This window comes from Gadus morhua, chromosome 13 (genome assembly GCF_902167405.1).
Source record: "Gadus morhua chromosome 13, gadMor3.0, whole genome shotgun sequence".
Taxonomy (NCBI): Eukaryota; Metazoa; Chordata; class Actinopteri; order Gadiformes; family Gadidae; genus Gadus; species Gadus morhua.
The window spans coordinates 10,391,126-10,412,717 of NC_044060.1; the positions used below are offsets into that span (position 1 = coordinate 10,391,126).

A 21,592-nucleotide genomic window follows, 5' to 3' on the forward strand; every position below is an offset into this window, starting at 1 on the left:
CGTACCTGTGTGTCTGTCAGAAGGGGGTGTTGGACTGCAGGTGAACCGCTCCACGGTGGATTTGAAACGCTGCTTCAGCTGAAAATCTCCTTCAACTTTTCCATTTAATCAAATCATTTCTCCCTCCCCGAACGCACCCGGGGACGATATTGTCTGCGTCCTCCTTCTTCATTTAATAACGCGACACATTCCTCAGCGTTGACAGTTTGTCATTTCATTAATTCAGCCTCAATTCCACAGGTTTTTTGCTTCTTCTTCGTCTTCTTCTTCGTCAACCTACCGATTAAATTGCCCATACGTGTGTCAGATGTTCTGGTGATGGTGATGATGACAGACAGAAGACAGGATGAGTGGAGAAGAAAGATGTCATGTTCTCATTGGTCCCGCTTGTACCCTATATAGTGCACTATTCGGGGCTTCACCATTTTCGTAGTGGTGTCTGAAATTTTAGTATACAAATCAGCCTCCCTATCGAGTGCATTGCTCAATACCCATAATGCACTGCAAAAGAAAAGAAAAACTGCACTAATTTCCGCACTATATCCCATGATGCATTTCTGTATAAACAAGGTGAAAGAGTGACAGTGTTAGCGATGGCCACGGTCTCCGCCTATGTCTCTGAAGGTCATTGGGGATATTCGGTTTCCCGGGTCATGTTTCTCTTACTCTGAGGACCTGCAGCAAGACCTTGTATGACCCTGAGGAACCCGCCGCAGGAGCCAGAGCCCAGAGAGAACCTGGTTCCCTAGCACTCTCCGTCCTGAGGTGGGAACGCCTGGAAACCAACACTGGGTCGCAGAGAGCAGCGAGAGAGAGAGAGAGGGAGAGGCATATCTGTTTCAGCCACACGGTTCTGATATTGCTTCGTCAAAAAAGCTCAACGCTTCTGCTACATCCTCCGGCTCCGGGGACTGTTAACTGATGTACACAGCGCACCTGAAGAAAGAGATCCGAAATTGGGTTTCAGTAGTAGGAGTTTATTCAGCACTCTGCGGTCAGGAATGTTGCTGCGCTGGTACAGGCCTGGAGGGGAGAGCGAGAGGAGGAGATGAAGGAAAATGGACCAAGACGAAGATAGAAAGGAGAATGATGGAACAAGTGAGGAGAGCGCATCCAAGGGGTAAATGGACGTAAGTGTGTGCGTATGTGTGTGAATGTGTGTGTGCCCTGATTTATCCTGTAAATCCCAGTGTCCTGTAAGAGTGTTAGTGTGTACTGAGCTGTCCCTTTTAACTACATCACACCTGTAAAGACCCTCTCTCTCTCTTTCTCTCACTCTCTATCTCTGTGTAATGGACCCTTCACACCAATTACACTAGTAAAGAAAAATGTGTGTGCGTGCGCTCGTGTGTGTGTGCGCGCGCGCGCTCACTGGCGTGTGTACCCCCCAGCTCGACTCTCCTGCCAATAGCTAATTGATTTGGCTCCGTCCCTCGTGCTCTACTTTCGTCAAGTAGTTAATTAACTTAACTTTTAATTCGCCTCCACATGGCGCAAGAGGGACGCGAACGTCTGACGCCAGCCATGCTGTCTCCGTCCGAGACAGCGCACACGCAGACACGGGCACGCTCGAAGCGGCGAAGCGGAAACCGCGCGGCATCGGCACCTAGGGGGAAATTTGAACATGCAAGGGGACAATTTGAACGTGCAAGCTGCCACCAGCTGGGAAGCTTCAACCGGCCTCTCTCTCGATCTCATTCTCTCTCTCTTTCTATCTCCTCAACACAACCACACACACACTCACGAGAAGGCACCGTGGAGATGAGGGCGCAGTTTGTGACCAGCTGCAGAGAATGGATTCACTATTTTTTCAGCTCTTTTGCGGCGGACGTTCGGGATTGGCGGTACACGTTGCAACTTCCAGAACAGTCCAGCAGAGGTCATCATGTTGAGGACAATGTCGGACAACATGTATGCCTTTCTTATTACCTAGGGTTCATCCCCCTCGCGCGCGCGCACGCACGCGCACACACACACACACACACACACACACACACACACACACACACACACACACACACACACACACACACACACACACACACACACACACACACACACACACACACACACACACACACACACACACGTTGACATTAATCAGACATGTCATGATGTTTGGAAACTTACGGACATTTTCAATCATTCAGCCCTCATTTACAGCGGCTGTAGCCACGTGACCCGGGAGAGGAAATTGGGTTGTTGGAGTGACGCAGAAGACCTTCATAATTAATGGGCTTCAGGGAAGAAATGTGTAATTGGTTGCATTTCGTGCTCCAATCTCCTGTCTTATTAAAACAAAAACACTAGTCATTCATCAAAACCATGTTCTATTACAAGTGTGGGAAATACATCGCACCCCAATAGGGTTGGGACAGGAGATCTACAGTATGCTGGCATACCCAGATGCCAGTTTGTGAAACCACAAGTGGAAATACTTATAATATTTATATACATTATAATAATTAATATAGGCCTATATTGAATAAATACAATCAATTACATGCAAAAAACGGATAAACAGAATACCCCAATGAGTTTTCAAATTAAGAATAAGGGTAAAACCAGATCATATCACATTAAACTGACCTAGTAAAACGTGGGTCTTCTTGCGAACAAGTAGGGCAGTAGGCTATTAATCCAATCGGAGAAGCGACGGTTTAAATACGTCCCTCTGTGGTCGAGGTGGGGATTTAGTGAACTTATACTGCCACCTAGTGGAAGATATACAAATAACGTTATGCGAATGGGTTACAAGTTGATTTATACACTGTGGCTGTTCTAGACACATTTTACTAGGTGTCTAGCACAAAAAAGGCAAAAGATTATATTTAAAGATTATAAACTTTATTTTACTTTAAAATCATCAAACATTTAATTTGTACAATAGTTTATAACTTCACCAGTCTGTATTTTTCTGTCAAACTATCTTAAATTGATGGAGCATATGCCCTAAAATCATCAAAATCACATCAACATTTGTTTTGTACAAGCGCGCAAGGGAGGTAGGACCATAAACAATCAAAAATTAAAAATACAGTACAGGGTATTCACATACAGTGTGTCAATGTGAAAAAAACTCCAGGGTACAACAAAGTGCAAAACAATGTGCCATTCCCTCTTTATTTGACCAGTTTCAGTGTGGAGAAACTGTGTTCCGGAGAGGCTGAGCTTACAGGAAGGGTGACAGCAATCTTGCGCAGTCTAAAGAGCTCAAAGGAAACGTCCCTGTTCTACGGTCCTTTCCTCATTTAATGATGGCTGCTATTAGAAGATAAAAAGCGTAGGGGCATGCATTAGTTTTCGTTGCATAACCATCCCTCCCTACTTAACACGGGCAGATAGCCTACTACTCTTTACTCAAATGTATTTGTTATCCCAATGCAGCAGCCAAAACGGATGAAAACACGTGGTTGACATCACAACATTGTGTAGCCTAGACGGGAGCGTATCTATGTTCCCCGGGTCCTATGTTCCCCGCTTTGTATGTGACCGGGGAACATAGGACCCAGTGAGCAAATCTTTTTTTCGTAGGATGGTAGGGGCAAGTACAGCCTTTTTCACCTCTGATTCGCCTGTGATTGGTTAGAATGTCTCTCCTCCGATAGGTTATGGTTAGGGTTAGGTTTAGGGTTAACCCTCACCCTATCCCTAACCCTAACCATATCCCTCAACCTGACCCTAACCCTTTGCACCTGGGGAACATAGGACCTGGGGAACATAGGGATGACCCAGCCTAGACCTAGCAAGAATACTGACATTTGGATACTCGCTTCTGCTTCGAAGAGTTTGCTTAGATATGGTTAAGTTTCTAAATATATCGAGACCAGACCTTTACAAACTTAATTTCATCATCAGTGTGAGGAACTACAGTAACACGGTTATGTGCAAGAACAACAAGTCACTTACGCCTCGTGCCCACTGCACCGTCCGTCAAAGGTCGTCGGAAGGCGTGGCTGACGGATAGGGGAGCTTTCCAGGGTCGTCAGAGCCCGAGTAGTGTCACAGTGCTTAAATTTGCACACAGATCCACAATGCATTACGCGTCCGTCCCCATTCAAAGTCAATGGGGATCAGTCAACGGACGGATGCAGTGGGCACGAGGCTTAAGAAATGAAATCGTTTTGCTTAGCTTCGACTCATGCAACAGGAGAAATCGTGGCTCCTTTCTCCAAGAGTAGTCGCTGAGCTCTCATTGAACCAGCAGCAGCAGCAGCACGGTGCTTGGGTTAGCCGCTCTAAGTTACCCGTGTAGAACGATGCATCGCATTAGTTCCCTAAAATCATTAAAATGATAATTGTTTTATTTGGTCAGCACAGGGGGGGGGGGGGGGCAGGGACATGTCTACAGGGGCACTGGCCCCCGTAGGCCCCCGTGTAGAACCGCCATTGTTTATACATTCACTCCAACCATCAATGGTTTTGTTTTCTTTGTAGGTTATGGTTCAGTAACTCCCAATAAATTCATTAAAGTTCTACAATTACATTTCTATTTGATCATGTCTTTGGCAAGAAGGCAGTTTATTTCAGCAAGTTTTATGACTCAGTATAAACTAAATCGCTGTATGCAGTGGCGCCATCTAGCGAGTTTATAGGGTAAACCAGAGGAGCCACTATTAGGTTATACTACTTTATTTGCAAGCAAACAAGCTCCACTCATACAATCAATGCATCGATTTAAAGCCACAGAGCTAGATAACTCAACATGTGATAAGATTACTGTAACAAATATGACCGTTGCCCTTTCTACAAAATGCAGAAGTCAGTCAACCACAGTAAGCTACACACAGGGTGACACAGCACAACATCTTGTACATTCTGAAACTAGATTAAGATCTTCACAGAGAGAGAACATGATATTAGCGTTTTAAAACTCATCATCACTCATTATATCAAAAAATAAATGTAAAGAGAAAAATAACTTTCCCAATCTCATTTTTACCCATGAATAAACAAATGTAGATGTGCCTTTCTTTGAGAGACAGCTAGTGTAAGAGAGAAACGATTGTTTTTTAATTAAAAACCAATAAATACAATTATTATCATGGTCAGGATCTCTCTTTAGTTGAAGCAATATCTTTCGATTAACGTATACCTCTTTGGCTGACGATATTTCTCTTCAGACAAAGATATCTCTTAAAGTGAACATTATCTCCGCAGCGATTTATCTCTCTTTTAAGTAAGATATTTCTCTTTTAGCTCTTCAAACACCCAATACTGGGTCCCACTCAGGAATAATAAGATGACATAAACCACACAACACATGTTTTGGTGACACAGAGTCTCTCGGTTTGGAATTACCTCAATCTAGTTAAGCCTGACTAAACCCGATGACTAAGAAACTGAATAAGCCACTCTGATAAGAGAAGGAGAGATGGGGAGAAACAGAGGAGGAGGAAAGAGAAGAGGAGAAAAGATTAGTTACAGACACCGTGAAGATCAGCAGGAACCAGGAGGAACCAAGGGGGTCAGAGGCACACCCAGCCCAGAGGAGGAGAGGGTAGTTGGGGTGCTAGGGGAGTCTTGCTGGGTCTTGGGTCTCAATGAAGATCCCTAGTCAAAGTAGTAGTTCTGGATGAAGATAGCTCCCTGTCCTTTGTAGTCTGGGGAGAAGTTGTAGATGAGAGCTTTGTCTTCCTCTGCTGCGCTGGAGAAGTTGTGGAAATTCTTCATCGCTGTTGAAAGAAGGGTGGCAGGGGATAGAGAGAGAAAGGGAGAGAGGGAGAGAGAAACAGAGAAATAGAATGACGGAAAGTTAATTTAGAGTTGATTTGGAAAACCATTTCAGGTAAACCGAACCAACCAAATCCATTCTTCATTGCATCCTCTTCCTCAACCTCAGTCACCTCTCTCCGTCTCTACCTCCCTCCGTCTCTACCACCCCAACTCAACTACCTTTTTCCCTCCCTCCATCCTTCTCATCCCCCCTTCCCTCCCTCCTCCCTCCCTCCCTCCCTTCCTCCTTCTCATCCCCCCTTCCCTCCCTCCTCCTCACCCTCTGAGATGAAGAAGGCGGCGGTGTAGAAGGAGGCTCTGACGGCGGACCCCAGGTGGACCATGCCCGGCTTGTCCACCCACTCGAAGGGGCTCTTCTCTGGGTGCCACTGCACCGCGTAGAACGGGTACCGATAGGCTGGGGCAGGAGACAGGACACACACGTCAGACAGGCCAGGAAGTACATTGACAGGCCCATCAGAGAGACCAGGAAGTAACAGAGTCAAACAAATTGCATCCTATGTCCTTTCCAACCCACGTTTTCTTGAACTTGGTGGAAAAAGCCATTCGGTCAAGGAAAGATCTGATGGAGGACAACCACGGTGCTGATGGAATCCGTCTGCACTTAGGTTAGGCTATGTGATAATGCCATGGAGGATATTATAAACGTGGATAAGCCGTGGTGTAAATACAGTGTTCCAATTTGCACTCCTGAAAGTGCATTTTAAAGACATTAGAGAAACAGGAACTACATGCCCACAAGATTAACATGAAGTACAAGGACCCATCAAAGTCCAGTCGTGCCGTGACAGCACATTATAAGTGTACAGTACCTTCCATGGTGGAGATGAAGTCAACTTTGCCGTCCGTGTTGATGGATAGAATCTTATAGAATCTCTTTAGCTTGGCGTTTCGGCTGAAGTTCTGCGAGAGATTCAGGTCAAACAGTTATTGTAGTGGTTGAAATTAAAAAAGGGACAGAATGTTATTAAAATTGAACAGTAGAGTTTTGACCACGACGATGAGAAGGATAGAAGAGCGAAGGGGGAAAAGAGAAGAAATGAGAGTCGAGAAAGGTTTAGCAGATGCGAAACGAGGAGGGATGGGATAAGAAGAAGCGAAGAAAATTTGGTAGGGAGGGAGAATATGGCAAAACAGAACAGGGGAGAAGGATAATGTAGTATAGAAGAGGAGGGAGGGAAGACCAATAAGAGGAAGGCGGAGAACAGCAGGGGAGAGGGGGTCACCTGCAGAGACAGGCTCCAGCTATGGAAGTTGGACGTGATGTTTTGTTCAGACAGCGACTGCATGACATCTTCTGGGAAAGACTGGAACAGACGACTAGACTTGGCCCCTGTGTGTTCACACACACACACACACACACACACACACACACACACACACACACACACACACACACACACACACACACACACACACACACACACACACACACACACACACACACACACAATCAGAAGGATTAATGAAAACCGTTAGTTTACTAACCACTTAGTTTAGTGGTGCATTACAAGCAACACTTGAGCTGGTAGCAAACTTATATCTAGAACCATATACGGTCCAATGCAATGTTAATCACTTCTTAAGTGATAAGTGGGCAGGACACATTGGTTACAAGCATCCTATTAGTTTACAGACACTCTGCGCCTCCCCGTCTAAAGCACAATGAGTGACATTTCTAATCACAGATGTGGCCAGACTTCTATCCTCAGGAAGTAGCTCTTAAAAATGTATCTAAATGTATCTAGTAAAAAGGGATCCCTCACTCTACTGTCTGAAGGAAATAATCAGGAGCTCTTCATGCTCTGGTAGAAATAAATGATATATGTATATATGCGTCGTCGGTATCACAGACAATTACCATAGTCATCCAGATCCAGTTAATAACATTAATGATGTAACAGCAGCACCATTCTGACTAATAATACTATTTAGTGTGTTTACCAGAGGATGGACAGCTGGCTACTGCAGTTAATCATTTTCTTTATGTTTACCCGCTGATTTAGAAGGGGACCGCCTGTTCAAACACTACAGATGCATGCTGGGAGAGTGGGACGTGGCTTTTGTAGTATGGCCCCAGTTTTGCTGATCCAACATTTCTGTCCTGCCAGTTAAATGATTTGGTCTCAATTTCTCCAATGGAAACAGCTGATGTCTGATTTGCATAGTTCCGCCCCCTACACTTTAATGCACCATGAGTGACAAGCCTGTTTGCAAGTCACATATACTGCTTCAAGACACAGCGATGTAGGAATTAGCTCTTTAATATTTATCTAGAAGGATCCCTAGTAAAAAGGGATCCCACACCATTCTGTTTAAAGAAAACCCTCTCGAGTACTGCATGAAATACCTGTGAAAATTCAGCTAATTGTAAGGATAAAGTAGCTAATTAAGCAACTTTTAACTATTTAATCTCTTACGACTTCTATGTTTTTCTGACAAACCTTAAATCATGTTAATAACATTAATAATCTAACGGGGACACCATCCTGAATAGTAATAGTATTTGGTTGCGTTTACCAAGGGATGGACTCCCATCTAGTTTAGAAGGTGATGTTAATATGCTACAGATGCATGCTGGGAGTGTGTGATGACACCAAGTGGAGCCCCTGTTTTACTGATCAACATTATTGTACAGCTATATAAATAATTTAATTCCAGTTTCACCTAGAAGATGAAAGTAGCAAGGGTCAATTTTATATTTATTTATTTATAAAGCAATCTGAGATGTTAGGAAGGACATTATGAACAACAGTCCGCCCCTTCCCCTCTGAAGCACCATGAGTGACATGGCTGTGGACTAATCACAGATGCAGCTTCCAGAACTCTGCCATCAGGAATTAGCTCTTTAATATTTATCCAGAAGGATCCCTAGTAAAAAGGGATCCCACACTTGACTGTCTGAAAGAAAAGAATCATGATCTTCTTGTATAGCTATATATATATGATGAAAATGTCAGTATATTGCATTAATAAATTATACATTTACAGATGAGTAGCTCATTACATTAATTAAAAGCAGCATCACAGACCATGTCTATAGTCATCCAGACTAGTGATGGGCAAATGAAGCTTTTATGAAGCATCGAACCAGTTGAGCCAATGTTTCGAAAATGGGTTCATTACTCGAAGCTTCAGTGACAGTGACCTCTGCTGGCGAAGTTCGAGGCTGCAGTGGATTCAACGTATCCCTGCTTTGAAAACGATTTGACGCACAAACACACAAACCCAAATACTTAGTAGCATGATCTTTTCACGAATAAAGATTGATCTAAATACAGATGTCTAAATTGTTCTTAAAGGGATATGCCTAGCCTTCTGTCCAGATAGGCTAACTGATGAAGGCTAGGATATAATTGGAAACAGCATATAAAAACCTTCCCCCCAGGAATGGGATTCGAACCCGGTTCCTCCACTCCACAGTCAGTGTGTTATCCCCTAGTCTACACTAATCGATACCTTACATTGATCTTTACATAGATACTGTACTATGCACAACTCCCGTAAACGATTGTAGCATCGATTGTGTTTTTTTTTTTCATTAAATAATTAGGCGGTGACCAGCTGGCTTCGGACAAGGTTGGTTGGGTGTGCTTGAGTAACTCTAGGGGGTGATTATGTGGGATGGGGTTAGACACTCAAAGATTTGTATTGAGGTAGGCTGCCTTATGGATTGAGTCGGTTTCTTTTTTTTTGCTCAAAGCTTCTCCACCGAAGCCGCGGACCAGTCAAGTGATTCAATCAGGCAACGAACTAGTTGCTGCTTCGGACGTCACATGTCACATGGTTTTTTTTTGCTCTGAAGCAAGCTTCGAAGCAGTGCTTCTTGGGAGTTGGTTTGAAGCACGTATCGAAGCTTCAGTGTCACACTGCCATCACTAATCCAGACCATCCCTCAAATATGTTGATAACATTAATGATGTGACAGCAGCACCATACTGTCTAATAGTATTTAGTATGTTTACAAGGGACTGGACAGCTGGCTGCCGCGGTTAATCATTTTCTTTATGTTTACTTGCTTATTTAGAAGGTGACCGTCTGTTTACACACCACAGATGCATGCTGGGAGTGTGGGACATCACCTAGTAGAGTATGGCCCCAGTTTTGCTGATCCAAGATTTCTGTACTGCTATTTTACTGATTTGATCTAAATTTCACAGAGATAGAGATCTTATATTTTTCTCCCTCTGTGCGTATGATTTGGGTGTATAGTTGTCAGTTGCGTGTGCACTTAGATGGTGGAGAAAACTCTCTAATTGTTTAGATTAATATAATTACCATGACGTCAGCTGTTTCGCGTAGTTCCGCCCCCTACACTTTAATGCACCATGAGTGAAAAGGCTGTTGGCAAGTCACAAATACTGCTTCCAGACCCCTCACTGTGGGAATTAGCGCTTTAATATTTATCTAGAAGGATCCCTAGTAAAAAGCGATTCCACACTATTCTGTTTAAGAAAAACCATCTGGAGATCCGCATGAAATATCCGTGGAAATTCAGCAAATTGTAAGGATAAAGTACCTGATTAAGCAACTTTTAACTATTTATTCTGTTTCGACATTGTTTATCTGAGCATCCTTAAATCATGTTAATAACATTAGTAATCTAACGGGGACACCATCCTGAATATTAATAGTCTTTGGTTGTGTTTACCAAGAGATGGACAGCTAGCTGCCAGACAATCGTTAGCTATAGATGCATGCTGGGAGTGTGTGATGACACCAAGTGGAGCCCCTGTTTTACTGAACAACACTATTGTACAGCAATATAAATAATTTAATTCCAGTTTCACCTAGACGATGAAAGTAGCAAGGGTCAATTTACATTTATTTATTTCTAAAGTGATCTGAGATGTTAGGAAGGACATTATGGACAACAGTCCGCCCCTTCCCCTCTGAAGCACCATGAGTGACATGGCTGTGGGCTAATCACAGATGCAGCCTCCAGACTTCTAACATCAGGAATTAGCTCTTTAATATTTATCCAGAAGGATCCCTAGTAAAAAGGGATCCCACACTATACTGTCTAAATTAAATGATCACAAGCTCCTCATGCTCTCCGGTCACGGAATAAACCTGCTGTAAATTATATTTCACAGTATCCCTAAAATATGATGATAACCTTAGTAATATAACAGGATCACCATCCTGACTATAAATACTTTTTGGTGTGTTTACCAGGGGCTGGACAGCTAGCCGCCAACCAATCCTTAACGTAACATTTCCCATCTAGTATAAAAGGTGATGTTTACATGCTACAGATGCAGGCTGGGAGTGTGTGAGGACATCTAGTAGAGCCGAGCCCCAGTTTTACTGATCCAACATTACTGTACAGTTATATAAATCATTTTTAACAGTTTCACCTTTAAGACAAAAGTAGCAGAAAATACATTAATTTACTGCTAAATATGTCTGAGAGGTTAAGAAGAAAATTATGAACCACACTTCATCACATTGTTGTTCTTTTCATTATTGTATTTAGACAATAAAGTGTGTGACCCCTTTTAACTAGGAATCGTTCTAGACAAATATTAAAGAGCCATTTCATAGTTTACACTAGGAAATATATCTTTGACTGATCCACAGCCATGTCACTCAAGGTGCAATAAAGGGGCGGGTCATCCTTTACTGAACCTAATCACAGATGCGCTTTAATGCACCATGAGTGAAAAGGCTGTTGGCAAGTCACCAATACGGCTTCCAGACACCCCAAGATAGGAATTAGCTCTTTAATATTTATCTAGAAGGATCCCTAGTAAAAAGGGATCCTACTATAATCTGTTTTATGGAAAATCGTCTGGAGCACCGCATGAAATACCTGTGGAAATTCAGCAAATTTTAAGGATCAAGTAGCCAATCAAGCAACTTTTAACTATTTATTCTGTTACGACTTCTATCGTTTATCTGACCATCCATAAATCGTGTTAATAACATTAATAATCTAACGGGAACACCATCCTGAATAGTAATAGTATTTGGTTGCGTTTACCAAGGGATGGACTCCCATCTAGTTTAGAAGGTGATGTTAATATGCATGCTGGGAGTGTGTGATGACACCAAGTGGAGCCCCCGTTTTACTGATCAACATTATTGTACAGCTATATAAATAACTTAATTCCAGTTTCACCTAGAAGATGAAACTGGAATTAAAGGGTCAATTTACATTTATTTATTTCTAAAGTGTTCTGAAATGTTAGGAAGGACATTATGAACAACCGTCCGCCCCTTCCCCTCTGAAGCACCATGAGTGACATGGCTGTGGGCTAATCACAGATGCAGCCTCCAGACTTTTAACATCAGGAATTAGCTCTTTAATATTTATCCAGAAGGATCCCTAGTAAAAAGGGATCCCACACTATACTGTCTGAAAGAAAAGAATCTTCTTGAGTAGATATATATATGATGGAAATGTCAGAATATTACAATAATAAACTATACATTTAAAGAAGAGTAGCTTATTTCATTAATTAAAAGCAGTATCACAGACCATGTCTATAGTCATCCAGACCATCCCTCAAATATGTTGATAACATTAATGATGTGACAGCAGCAGCATACTGTCTAATAGTATTTAGTATGTTTACAAGGGACTGGACAGCTGGCTGCCGCGGTTAATCATTTTCTTTATGTTTACTTGCTTATTTAGAAGGTGACCGCCTGTTTACACACCACAGATGCATGCTGGGAGTGTGGGACATCACCTAGTAGAGTATGGCCCCAGTTTTGCTGATCCAAGATTTCTGTACAGCTATTTTAGTGATTTGATCTCAATTTCACAGAGAAAGAGATCTTATGGTTCTCTCCCTCTGTGTGAATGATTTGGGTGTATAGTTGTCAGTTGCGTGTGCATTTAGATGGTGGAGAAAACTCTCTAATTGTTTAGATTAATATAATTACCATGACGTCAGCTGTTTCGCATAGTTCCGCCCCCCTACACTTTAATGCACCATGAGTGAAAAGGCTGTTGGCAAGTCACAAATACGGCTTCCAGACCCCTCACTGTAGGAATTAGCTCTTTAATATTTATCTAGAAGGATCCCTAGTAAAAAGGGATCCCACAATCACTGTCTAAATAAAATGATCACTAGCTCCACATGCTCTTGGGTTATGGAACTCTGCTGTTAATTACATTTCAGACCATCCCTAAAATATGATGATAACATTAATAATATAACAGGATCACCATCCTGACTATTAATAGTTATTTGTGTGTTTACCAGGGGCTGGACAGGTAGCTGTTGTTCTTCTAACAAAACATCCACCTGAATATGTTTTGTATGACTAAATATAAATTGACCCTTGTTACTTTTTCTTCTTCAGGTGAAACTGGAACCAAATTAGTTGTATAGCTTTACAGTAATGTTGGATCAGCAAAACTGAGGCTAGGCTCTACTTGCACATTCCCAGCATGTATCTGTAGCTTGCAAACATCACCTTCTAAACTAGATGGGAAATTAAAAGTAAATGCTTGACTGGCAGCTGACTGTCCAGACCCTGGTAAACACTCAAAAATACTATTATGAGGCAGGATGGTGCTCCTGTTATATTATTAAAGGTACATGGTTTAAGCATGATCTAAAAAACTAAAGAAGTCTCCTGTTACCAAAGTTAGTTATTAGCATATTTTGTAACTACATTCAGATTTTTTACACTTTTCTAGCAGCTATATAGCTTTATATTTCATAAAACAAGAAAATCTGCAACACCGGATAGTTTTCTTGGGACAGTTACGAGTTGGAGATATTTTTACTATATATTGTCTTATATAAATATTAAAGAATTATTTCCTGCTGTGTCCTGTCTGGAAGCGTCATATGTGAATTGCCAACAGCCTTTTCACTCATGGTGCATTAAAGTGGGTGGGAGCGGAACTATGCGAATGAGCTGACGTCATAGTAGTTGTTGTGATGTGCAGAATGTTTTACACTTGTTCGCATGTGCAGGATGTCTTGCTAGCCGCCAGTCAATCATTAACTTTACATTTTCCATCTAGTTTAGAAGGTGATGTTGACATGCTTTAGATGCATGCTGGTAATGTGTGAGGACACCTAGTAGACCCAAGCAGTTTTACTGATGCAACATTACTGTAAAGGTATACAACTGTTTTTTTTCTACTTAAACCTGTAAGTTAAAATTAACATGGGACAATTTAAATGTAATAATTGCAAAATACATCTGATAGTTTAGGAAGGACTTTATGAACACCAAAGGCCTGGTGATAAGGTCTATAGTAGTGATGCTACGTTTTGCGTCGAGGCATCGGGGCGTGTGTCGAGTACCTCGGCTCCTCCCCCAGCGAAGCTCCGCTTCGAGTAGGATTCACATTGGCGAAATGACGTAGGGTGTGACGTTCGAGGCTTCGCCTCGGGCTACTGCTTCGAAATATGGGTTCAGTATTGGCGGGAGATTTCGACTTTAATGGCTATTAAATTAATAACTCCTTCTCAGTTGTCATGCAGGGTGGCTCGGCTTAGCTCAGGAGGTAGAGCAGTTGACTTGTAACCGGTGGCTAGTTCAATCCCCAGGTCCTCCAAGTTCAGTGTTGTTGTGTCCCTTTCACTTTGCTCCTGACAGCTGACTGTCGCCTTGCATGGTTGACTGCCGTCGGTGTGTCAATGTGTGTATTTACCGATGTAAGTCGCTTTGGATAAAAGCGTCTGCTAAGACACACTTTTGCCAAATGATTTATTTTCTAGCATGAGCTCTGTGCCATTTTATGAATGGCACACTCACACACATGTATCACTGAAATGACTTCAATTCTCAAATGATTTAATGTTGTATCGGCACACGAAGCAAAAATCACATTTTGGGTTGGGTTGTCATAATTTCATTCACCACTAGATGTCCCTAGGGTACTCATTTGAAGCTTCGAGCACGAACCACTTTGGTGGTTCATCTGGCTGAGAGGCCTTGACGTTTCATGAGGCATCATCTCGGCACCACTAGTCTATAGCCCTTTATAAGGTTTCGCGTCAGCCTACTATATTCTAGGCAGTATGTGGGATTCCTTTTGACTAGGAATCCTTCTAAACAAATATTAAAGCTCTAATTCTCGCCGTAGTGTGTCTGGAAGTGATATTACTGACTGGTCCACAGCCACGTCACTCATGGTGCATTCGAGGGGCAGAGCTTCCTCTTTTTTCCAACGTAATTGCTGTTTGTCACAATGTACAACTGAACAGATACATTTTGTTTATTCCCTAGTGTGGCTGGCTTCTGATATAAATAAGTATAAGTTTGTTTATCTACATTCTACCAGTAAGTTATTTCAAAGATCTTAACCTTCAGGCTTTGTATTTTAAACCACTCAAGGTATTGTCTGAATAATTTACGTTACAACATACACATGTATACTAACATTGCATTTGGATTCCTAAAGCTGCTTTCTCCTCTGCCAATTTGGCGCTTAGTTCAATTTATTGTCTGCTGAAGTACTGCATCACACTGTATGATGCCAGCTGATAAGCATAGTCAAACCCCCTCCACCAAATGCACCATGAGTGACTTGGCTGTCGACCAGTCACATATACCACTTCCAGACAGCAACTGGCAGGAAATAGCTCTTTAATATTTATCTAGAAGGATCCCTAGTAAAAAGAGATCCCACACTCTACTGTCTAAATAAAAACATCTGGATATTCACATGTTCTGTCTTATGAAATATACCTGCTGTAAATGTGAAAAATTACATAAATCAAGTTACAAATGATGTAAGGTACTGATACCTACAACTTCTGTCAGAGATTTCTATAGTTCTTCAGAGACCATCCCTAAACCATGTTAACAACATTGAACAGGAGCACCATCCTGTGTTTACCAAGAGCTGGGCAGCCAGCTGCCAGCCAATCATTTTCCCTCTAGTTTAGAAGGTGATGTTTCCATGCTACTGATGCATGCTTGGACTGTGTGAGGACATCAAGTAGAGACTAGCCCAAGTTCAACTGATCCAATATTATTATACAGCTATAAAACTTATTTGGTTACAGTTTCACCTTGAAGTGAAAGGTGGCAAGGGTCAATTTACATTTCTTCATCTTAAAATATACCCATTGATACTATTTTTTCTAGAAAGTAGATTGTGGGTTCCCTTTTTACTAGGGATATTTAGATATATATTGAAGAGCTAATTCCTACAGGATGATGTCCGTTATCTTTCAGTGGTCCACAGCCATGAGACTCATACTGCATTAGAAAACGGCTTGGTCCATGTAAAACTGAAGACATTCATTTCAATATTCCCTAGTGTAGCCGGGTTAAGGTATGGACATCAATTTATTTGTCTGTCTACAATATACCAGTCAGTTATTTACAAGAAATGAACCTTCGGGTGTTATTATTTCTAATCTGTACTCTATGTAGTTATTGTTTAGAACTAAATTAGGGATTTTATGAAATAACAGTAGAACTCCCGCCAATTGTCAGTACAGTCTCATCACTATGGTATACTGTTGATACCTTAGTTAACACAGAAGATGATTTTTCACTGCGGATACTTTTAGAAAAACATTGAGGTTTAATTTCTGTGAGCTATTGTCTGGGAGATAGACCATTTGGCTAGTCCTAGTCATGGTGCAAATTTCAGCATTGAGACATGGCTTATGCTAATCAGACAACACATCTAAAAAGGTTTCTGTCTGAAAATAGCAGAAACACCCAGAATGCAGTTCAACGAACATTAAATAACCCCTCAAAATAGCCAAACACTACAGACTTCCATTTCCAATGCTTTAAGCTCTTTTCAAAATCAGAGAATATCTATTTTTGTTAAAAGTCATTGTTTTGAGTTATTTTAGGATAACAAAACCTTTCTTGATCTCAGACGGGGAGTTTGGGTGTCTCAGTGAGAAAAACGTCAACACTTTGTGCATGGGTTTAAATATTTTGATATAAATAAGCAAATAAAATCCCCATGTTCGAAAAGTTGCTGATACAGGTTATGGTTTAATTTGGATGAATGATACCTCGGGTAAATGGGACAGCAGGTGGGTGTAACCTAAAGTAAAGGTGATGGTAGGGGAGTGTTCCCTGTAGTAAAGGTGATGGTAGGTGAGGGTAACCTGTAGTAAAGGAAGTGTAAGGGTAAGGGTGAGGGTAGGTCATTTTGAGCTATAGTAAAGGTGAGGATAGGTAAGGGTAAGCTGTAGTAAAGGCGGGGTGAGGGTAGGCTCTACCTTTGCTCAAGATCAGCGGTAGAGCTACAGCCTTGGTGTTGGTGAGGGTCAGAAGGTTCTTGTTGGCCGTGAGCACCGACATCTGCTGGAAGCCCTGGCAGGTGCCCCAGATGGGGAAGTGGTCCCCATCATCGTTTGCCTGGAGCAGAAGACATTCAAACCCTTTAAAAATCCTCAGTGACCCAGCACAGATCTCCATTCCTAACTGGACCAGCGTTCTCCTTTTAGGACTACTACACTACTCCACCACTACAGTCTCTATGGTCCATCGTCTCAGGCTCTGAGGAGGTCTTGATGAGCTCATTATCATCATTCTTCATCGGTCACCCGAAATATCCCTGAATGGGATTAATAAAGTTAATTGTGCCTTATTATCTTATCTGTGTCTGTTATATTCCTTGTTACTGCATTTATTATTATTCCTCGGAATAAGCAGCAATACATTACGGTCCCATTACTCCAGTGGTGTCGTAGGTGTGATAGCTGTAGCATGTGTTCTAACGACAGTGGCTGTGCTAACTATAGTGGGTGTTCTAACTTTAGTAGGTGTTGCATCTATAGTAGGTGTGATAACTGAGGCATGAGTACTGACTATAGTATGTGTATAGTAGGAATTTACGATGTCCATCTGTGTAATCTACCTTCCTCCTGATGCAATCTGGCCCTCCAGCCCGACTATAAAGGCTTCTTTTCCTGTGCATTTCCAAGTATTTGAATCCTAGTGAATGTTCCTGTGAATGTGTGATCTGTCAATGATGTGCATTGCCACCCAGCAACACACTACGCTACACAAGTCAAACTATAAGTCAGAATGCCTACAGGCCGACTGTGAGCATTGAGGATCGAACCATGAACCTTTCGGTGTGGGGTCGACCACCCAAGGCCCGACACCGTCAAATCAATTTGAAATAGATATCTTTCAAATAAAAGATAAATGAAACAGAATTAGGCAGGTACCATCACCTATGATGTGCTTGACTAGCACTAATAATCGACTCACCTCGTCTTTCTGATGCCAAGAGCTTTAATATAAACTTACTGAAGGCGATTGCACATGACCCACCCGTGTGGGGGCATCCTTGGATCGGTAACCGGAGGGTGGCCAGTTCGAATCCCGACCGAATGGCTAAAATGTGGACAGGGGGAGTTGTTGTGCAGCACTCTCCTACATCCCGATCCACGGATGAGGTGCCCTTGAGCAAGGCACCTGACACCCCCACCTGCTCCCCGGGTGCTACACTGCGGCTGCCCACTGTGTGTGTGGACCTCGGACAAGGTCACTCCTCTGTGTGTGTATGTGCAAGTGTGATTGTGTTCACCAGCTCCCGGATGGATCGAAAGCAGAGAAAGAATTTCCCCCAAAAAGGAACAATGAAGGATGACTTAACTTAACCCTAACAAAAACATACCATCACCCACCGACATCAGGCCAGTGCGCAGAGTTGGCTTGGGTAAGGGTTGTACGCGTCGGCCAACATTCTATAGTTGGGTGTTAGTTGGGCTTTTTGTGGGTCAGTGTGTGCAGGCACCTTATGTCATGCAGCACACGGAACTCTGTTCTCCGGTGCAATGGCTTTAGAAAAACATGTCTCTTAATGTAACTGAATGGTGGAATGGTTACTCTTGGAATGGGGTGGGGGGGGGGGGGGGGGGGGGGGGGAAGACCTTGAGAGCCAGGCTGTAGAAGATCTTGGAGACCCGACTGAACTGAGAGGTCTCGATGTCCACGTCTCCACCCGGCAGCAGCAACCTAGGGAGGGCAAAGCAGAGGGGTAAGGTGGGATGGTGGAGAAGGTTAGTATCTTTGGTGATTACATCGATTGGGTATATTACATAGGCCCGAGGCATGATGCAGTTTTGCTGTATTTTTTATAAATACCTTTCATATCAAATACAAATTAAGACAGCCCCATCCAACATTCAAAACATTCCCTGGTAACTCCCCTTAATGCAACATTAAAGATGCAAAACACCAATATACGAATTCTGGCGTATATGCGTGTGTGGCAGAATGACGATAGTGGAATCAATAGCATTCTTCTTCTGGTGAACACAAATCCATCCAATGAGACGATAGCAATAATTGGCCGCTCCAGCCGTCAGCGGGGTTATCTCGAGGTAACGTGTCATGTGGCAGGTATACTCTAGATCAGCCTCCCCATTATGAACGGCCATCGCACCTGAACTGGCTCCTCGTGATTTCTGAATTAACATGGAAATTGAGAATCTTCACCCATGGTCCTGGGTGTATTCTACTTACCCGTTGATGGAGTTGAAGATCCTCACATACTCCTCTTCTGGTAGGTTTATTCTGGGGAAACGAGAATATCATTTAGAGTTAGAATTCATTTCAATAGCTGATTCACACTGTGTGTGGTTCTTTTTGGAAAGCCTGTCTTGCAGTACATTCACTTTATGGATCCCTTAGGATGGAAACACCTGCTGAATTACTACAGGTGAACGCTCAAGGCTTTTGGAATATGTTGACTAGCCATCGCAGATGTGTTGGGTCTCTACATCACCCCCATAGCCCACAGAGCCCCTCGTTGTTGGGGACGCACATCAAACAAAGAAAGGTCAACCTTCAGGCAGGCAGACTTGCGACCCATTTCCTGTTACTTCACGTTCTACCAATTCACATGAATACTAATTTGTACGACACATCGTCTTCACACTGACTTTCGGGGACTTCTAGGTATTCATCGACGCAGAACCATTAATCCACAGCGGATATCTAATGCAACCGTATACTAGACTTGGACTTAAAGAAAGGCCTGGCGACCACACACACACATGAACACAGGTCGGTACAGTGTGAAGTGGCCGTCTCAGCCAATAGGAGGGCAGATTACATACCTGATGGGGACCACCCTGGCCCCGGCACTCTCCACGTATTTAACGTAGCAGGCGGCGATGTAGGAGTTGCCCCTGGCAGACAGGTCATCAGGTAGGTTCTCCTGGGCCAGCACACCTGTCCAGGAAGCAATGTCGTAATGTTTACACTTGCTGCTACTCATACCGTGTAAGATGAAGAATTATGTGACGTATTTTTTGTAGTCCTTTTACTGTTGTGCTTTTAGGGTAATCTATCCGTCTAGTGGCCCTGAGGGCATCATAACCTCTACCTGCTGCTTAATGACATGAATATTAATATAATTTGATCCCAGTTCTCCTATTAAAGTGGCATTAGCCTAAAAGCAATCATAAATAGCATTTGAGTTGAATCATTTTATCAGGGGATATGCCGACTGCAACTGATTGTACTATAGTGTGGCTACAGTTCCGTATGTCCCATTCTGAAATGCTCTTCTCCCCATCCCTCTTTCTAGACAATTATACATGGAGGAAAGCATAAACCGCAAGCTATAAAGTAGGCCTGTTTGTGCCTGTGTGTCATGTCTGTATGTCTATGTGTGTGTTTGTCTCACCGATAATAGGACGGTAATTCAACGGCTCGGGGTTCCGCGCCTTCACCACGACAGGCGCGCCGTAAAGGCAGGCGCCAAGCACCGCGACAACGGCAGCAGCAGGCGAATACATCCAACAAGGTGGCTGATAATACGGCAGAAAAAACACAACCACGAGATTATCAGCCGTGGCCTCTCGGATTTACAATTTAAGTACAGCAAAACGACACGCGTGTCTCCGAGCTGAAGGTGTCTATAGCTCAGTCCTCGCCAAAATCTAAATGGCGAGGCAGGATGTTTTCTTCTAGGGATTCGAGGCGGTGGACGCCGAAGCCGAAAACGTATTCTGTTGATTGGGACGCGGTTTATTACCAGCGGCTCGTCTTCCTGATGAATCTGCCGGTGCGCGTCGGTCACGTGTTTAACCATTAAAGGACTCGCCTACGTTACGTAGAACTGTGACCAGTAGAAGAACGGGTACCAGTAGAACGTCCCCTTTCTCCGCCGTTGACACGACCGACCACAGAACCAACCGCGTCGACCCAGCGTCATTTGTGTCTGTGTAGCCTACGTAGGTTTAATGTGGGCCTATAGGTATATTTTATGTTACATTTTGAGTAAAGATGCTCGACTTCGAGGGCGAAGTCGAACATCTTCATATTTTTGTCGTAGGCAATGCTATTTTATTGTAGCTTTTATAGGGCTGTTCTTTTCTTTCTCGAGCAGATAAACAACGTCCTTTGGGATTGATAAAATAGACCTAGGCTCTGAATCAGAATCTTTGTGTTTGTGGTTGGGTGTGTGTGTCATAATGTGAATGTCCTATGAATAGCAGCGCACATATTAACACACAGGGAGGAAGCGAGAGTGCGTGTGTAAAACCCACACAAATCATAATGTTTACCCTGTCCTGTACTCTTTGTTTAATCGTTTACTGTTGCACTATGTATACGTTTAGTTATTGTAATGTATTTCTGACTGTTTGAATGTATCTTGTGTTTTCCTCACCGAATATTGTTCATTTACATTGTCAAAGAACAAAACAAATTGTTTTGTTCTTTGGCAATGTAAATGTTCGTGTCCGATAGCATGCTTATTCAGCCCTTTGAATTACCTTAAAATCGTTTGAGAAATAGGCAGATAACCTGAGGTGACATATAGAGAGAGAGAGAGAGAGCGAGAGAGAGAGAGAGAGAGAGAGAGAGAGAGAGAGAGAGAGAGAGAGAGAGAGAGAGAGAGAGAGAGAGAGAGAGAGAGAGAGAGAGAGAGAGAGAGAGA

General features: G+C 42.8%; 1 protein-coding gene and 6 non-coding genes across 7 annotated transcripts; 6 read left to right on the forward strand and 1 right to left on the reverse strand.

Annotated features, from left to right (window-relative positions):
• Window positions 1–4,616: 4,616 nt before the first annotated feature.
• zgc:171566 lies at window positions 4,617–20,837 on the reverse strand. The gene is made up of 10 exons (XM_030375765.1): window positions 20,687–20,837; window positions 20,336–20,459; window positions 19,764–19,878; window positions 19,168–19,218; window positions 18,573–18,657; window positions 16,908–17,046; window positions 6,963–7,069; window positions 6,549–6,639; window positions 5,996–6,133; window positions 4,617–5,675 (listed from the first exon to the last, which is right to left on the reverse strand). The coding sequence occupies exons 1-10, from the start codon at window positions 20,741–20,743 to the stop codon at window positions 5,554–5,556; spliced, it is 1,029 nt and encodes a 342-aa protein (XP_030231625.1). The 5' UTR covers window positions 20,744–20,837; the 3' UTR covers window positions 4,617–5,553.
• On the forward strand, window positions 7,986–8,041 carry LOC115557904 (U7 small nuclear RNA). Its single transcript, XR_003979283.1, has one exon. It is a non-coding gene; the product is annotated as a U7 small nuclear RNA (small nuclear RNA).
• On the forward strand, window positions 8,572–8,627 carry LOC115557906 (U7 small nuclear RNA). The gene has a single exon (XR_003979285.1). It is a non-coding gene; the product is annotated as a U7 small nuclear RNA (small nuclear RNA).
• Window positions 10,694–10,749, forward strand: LOC115557908 (U7 small nuclear RNA). Its single transcript, XR_003979286.1, has one exon. It is a non-coding gene; the product is annotated as a U7 small nuclear RNA (small nuclear RNA).
• On the forward strand, window positions 11,450–11,505 carry LOC115557910 (U7 small nuclear RNA). The gene has a single exon (XR_003979288.1). It is a non-coding gene; the product is annotated as a U7 small nuclear RNA (small nuclear RNA).
• On the forward strand, window positions 12,032–12,087 carry LOC115557909 (U7 small nuclear RNA). Its single transcript, XR_003979287.1, has one exon. It is a non-coding gene; the product is annotated as a U7 small nuclear RNA (small nuclear RNA).
• LOC115557905 (U7 small nuclear RNA) lies at window positions 12,737–12,792 on the forward strand. The gene has a single exon (XR_003979284.1). It is a non-coding gene; the product is annotated as a U7 small nuclear RNA (small nuclear RNA).
• Window positions 20,838–21,592: the final 755 nt, after the last annotated feature.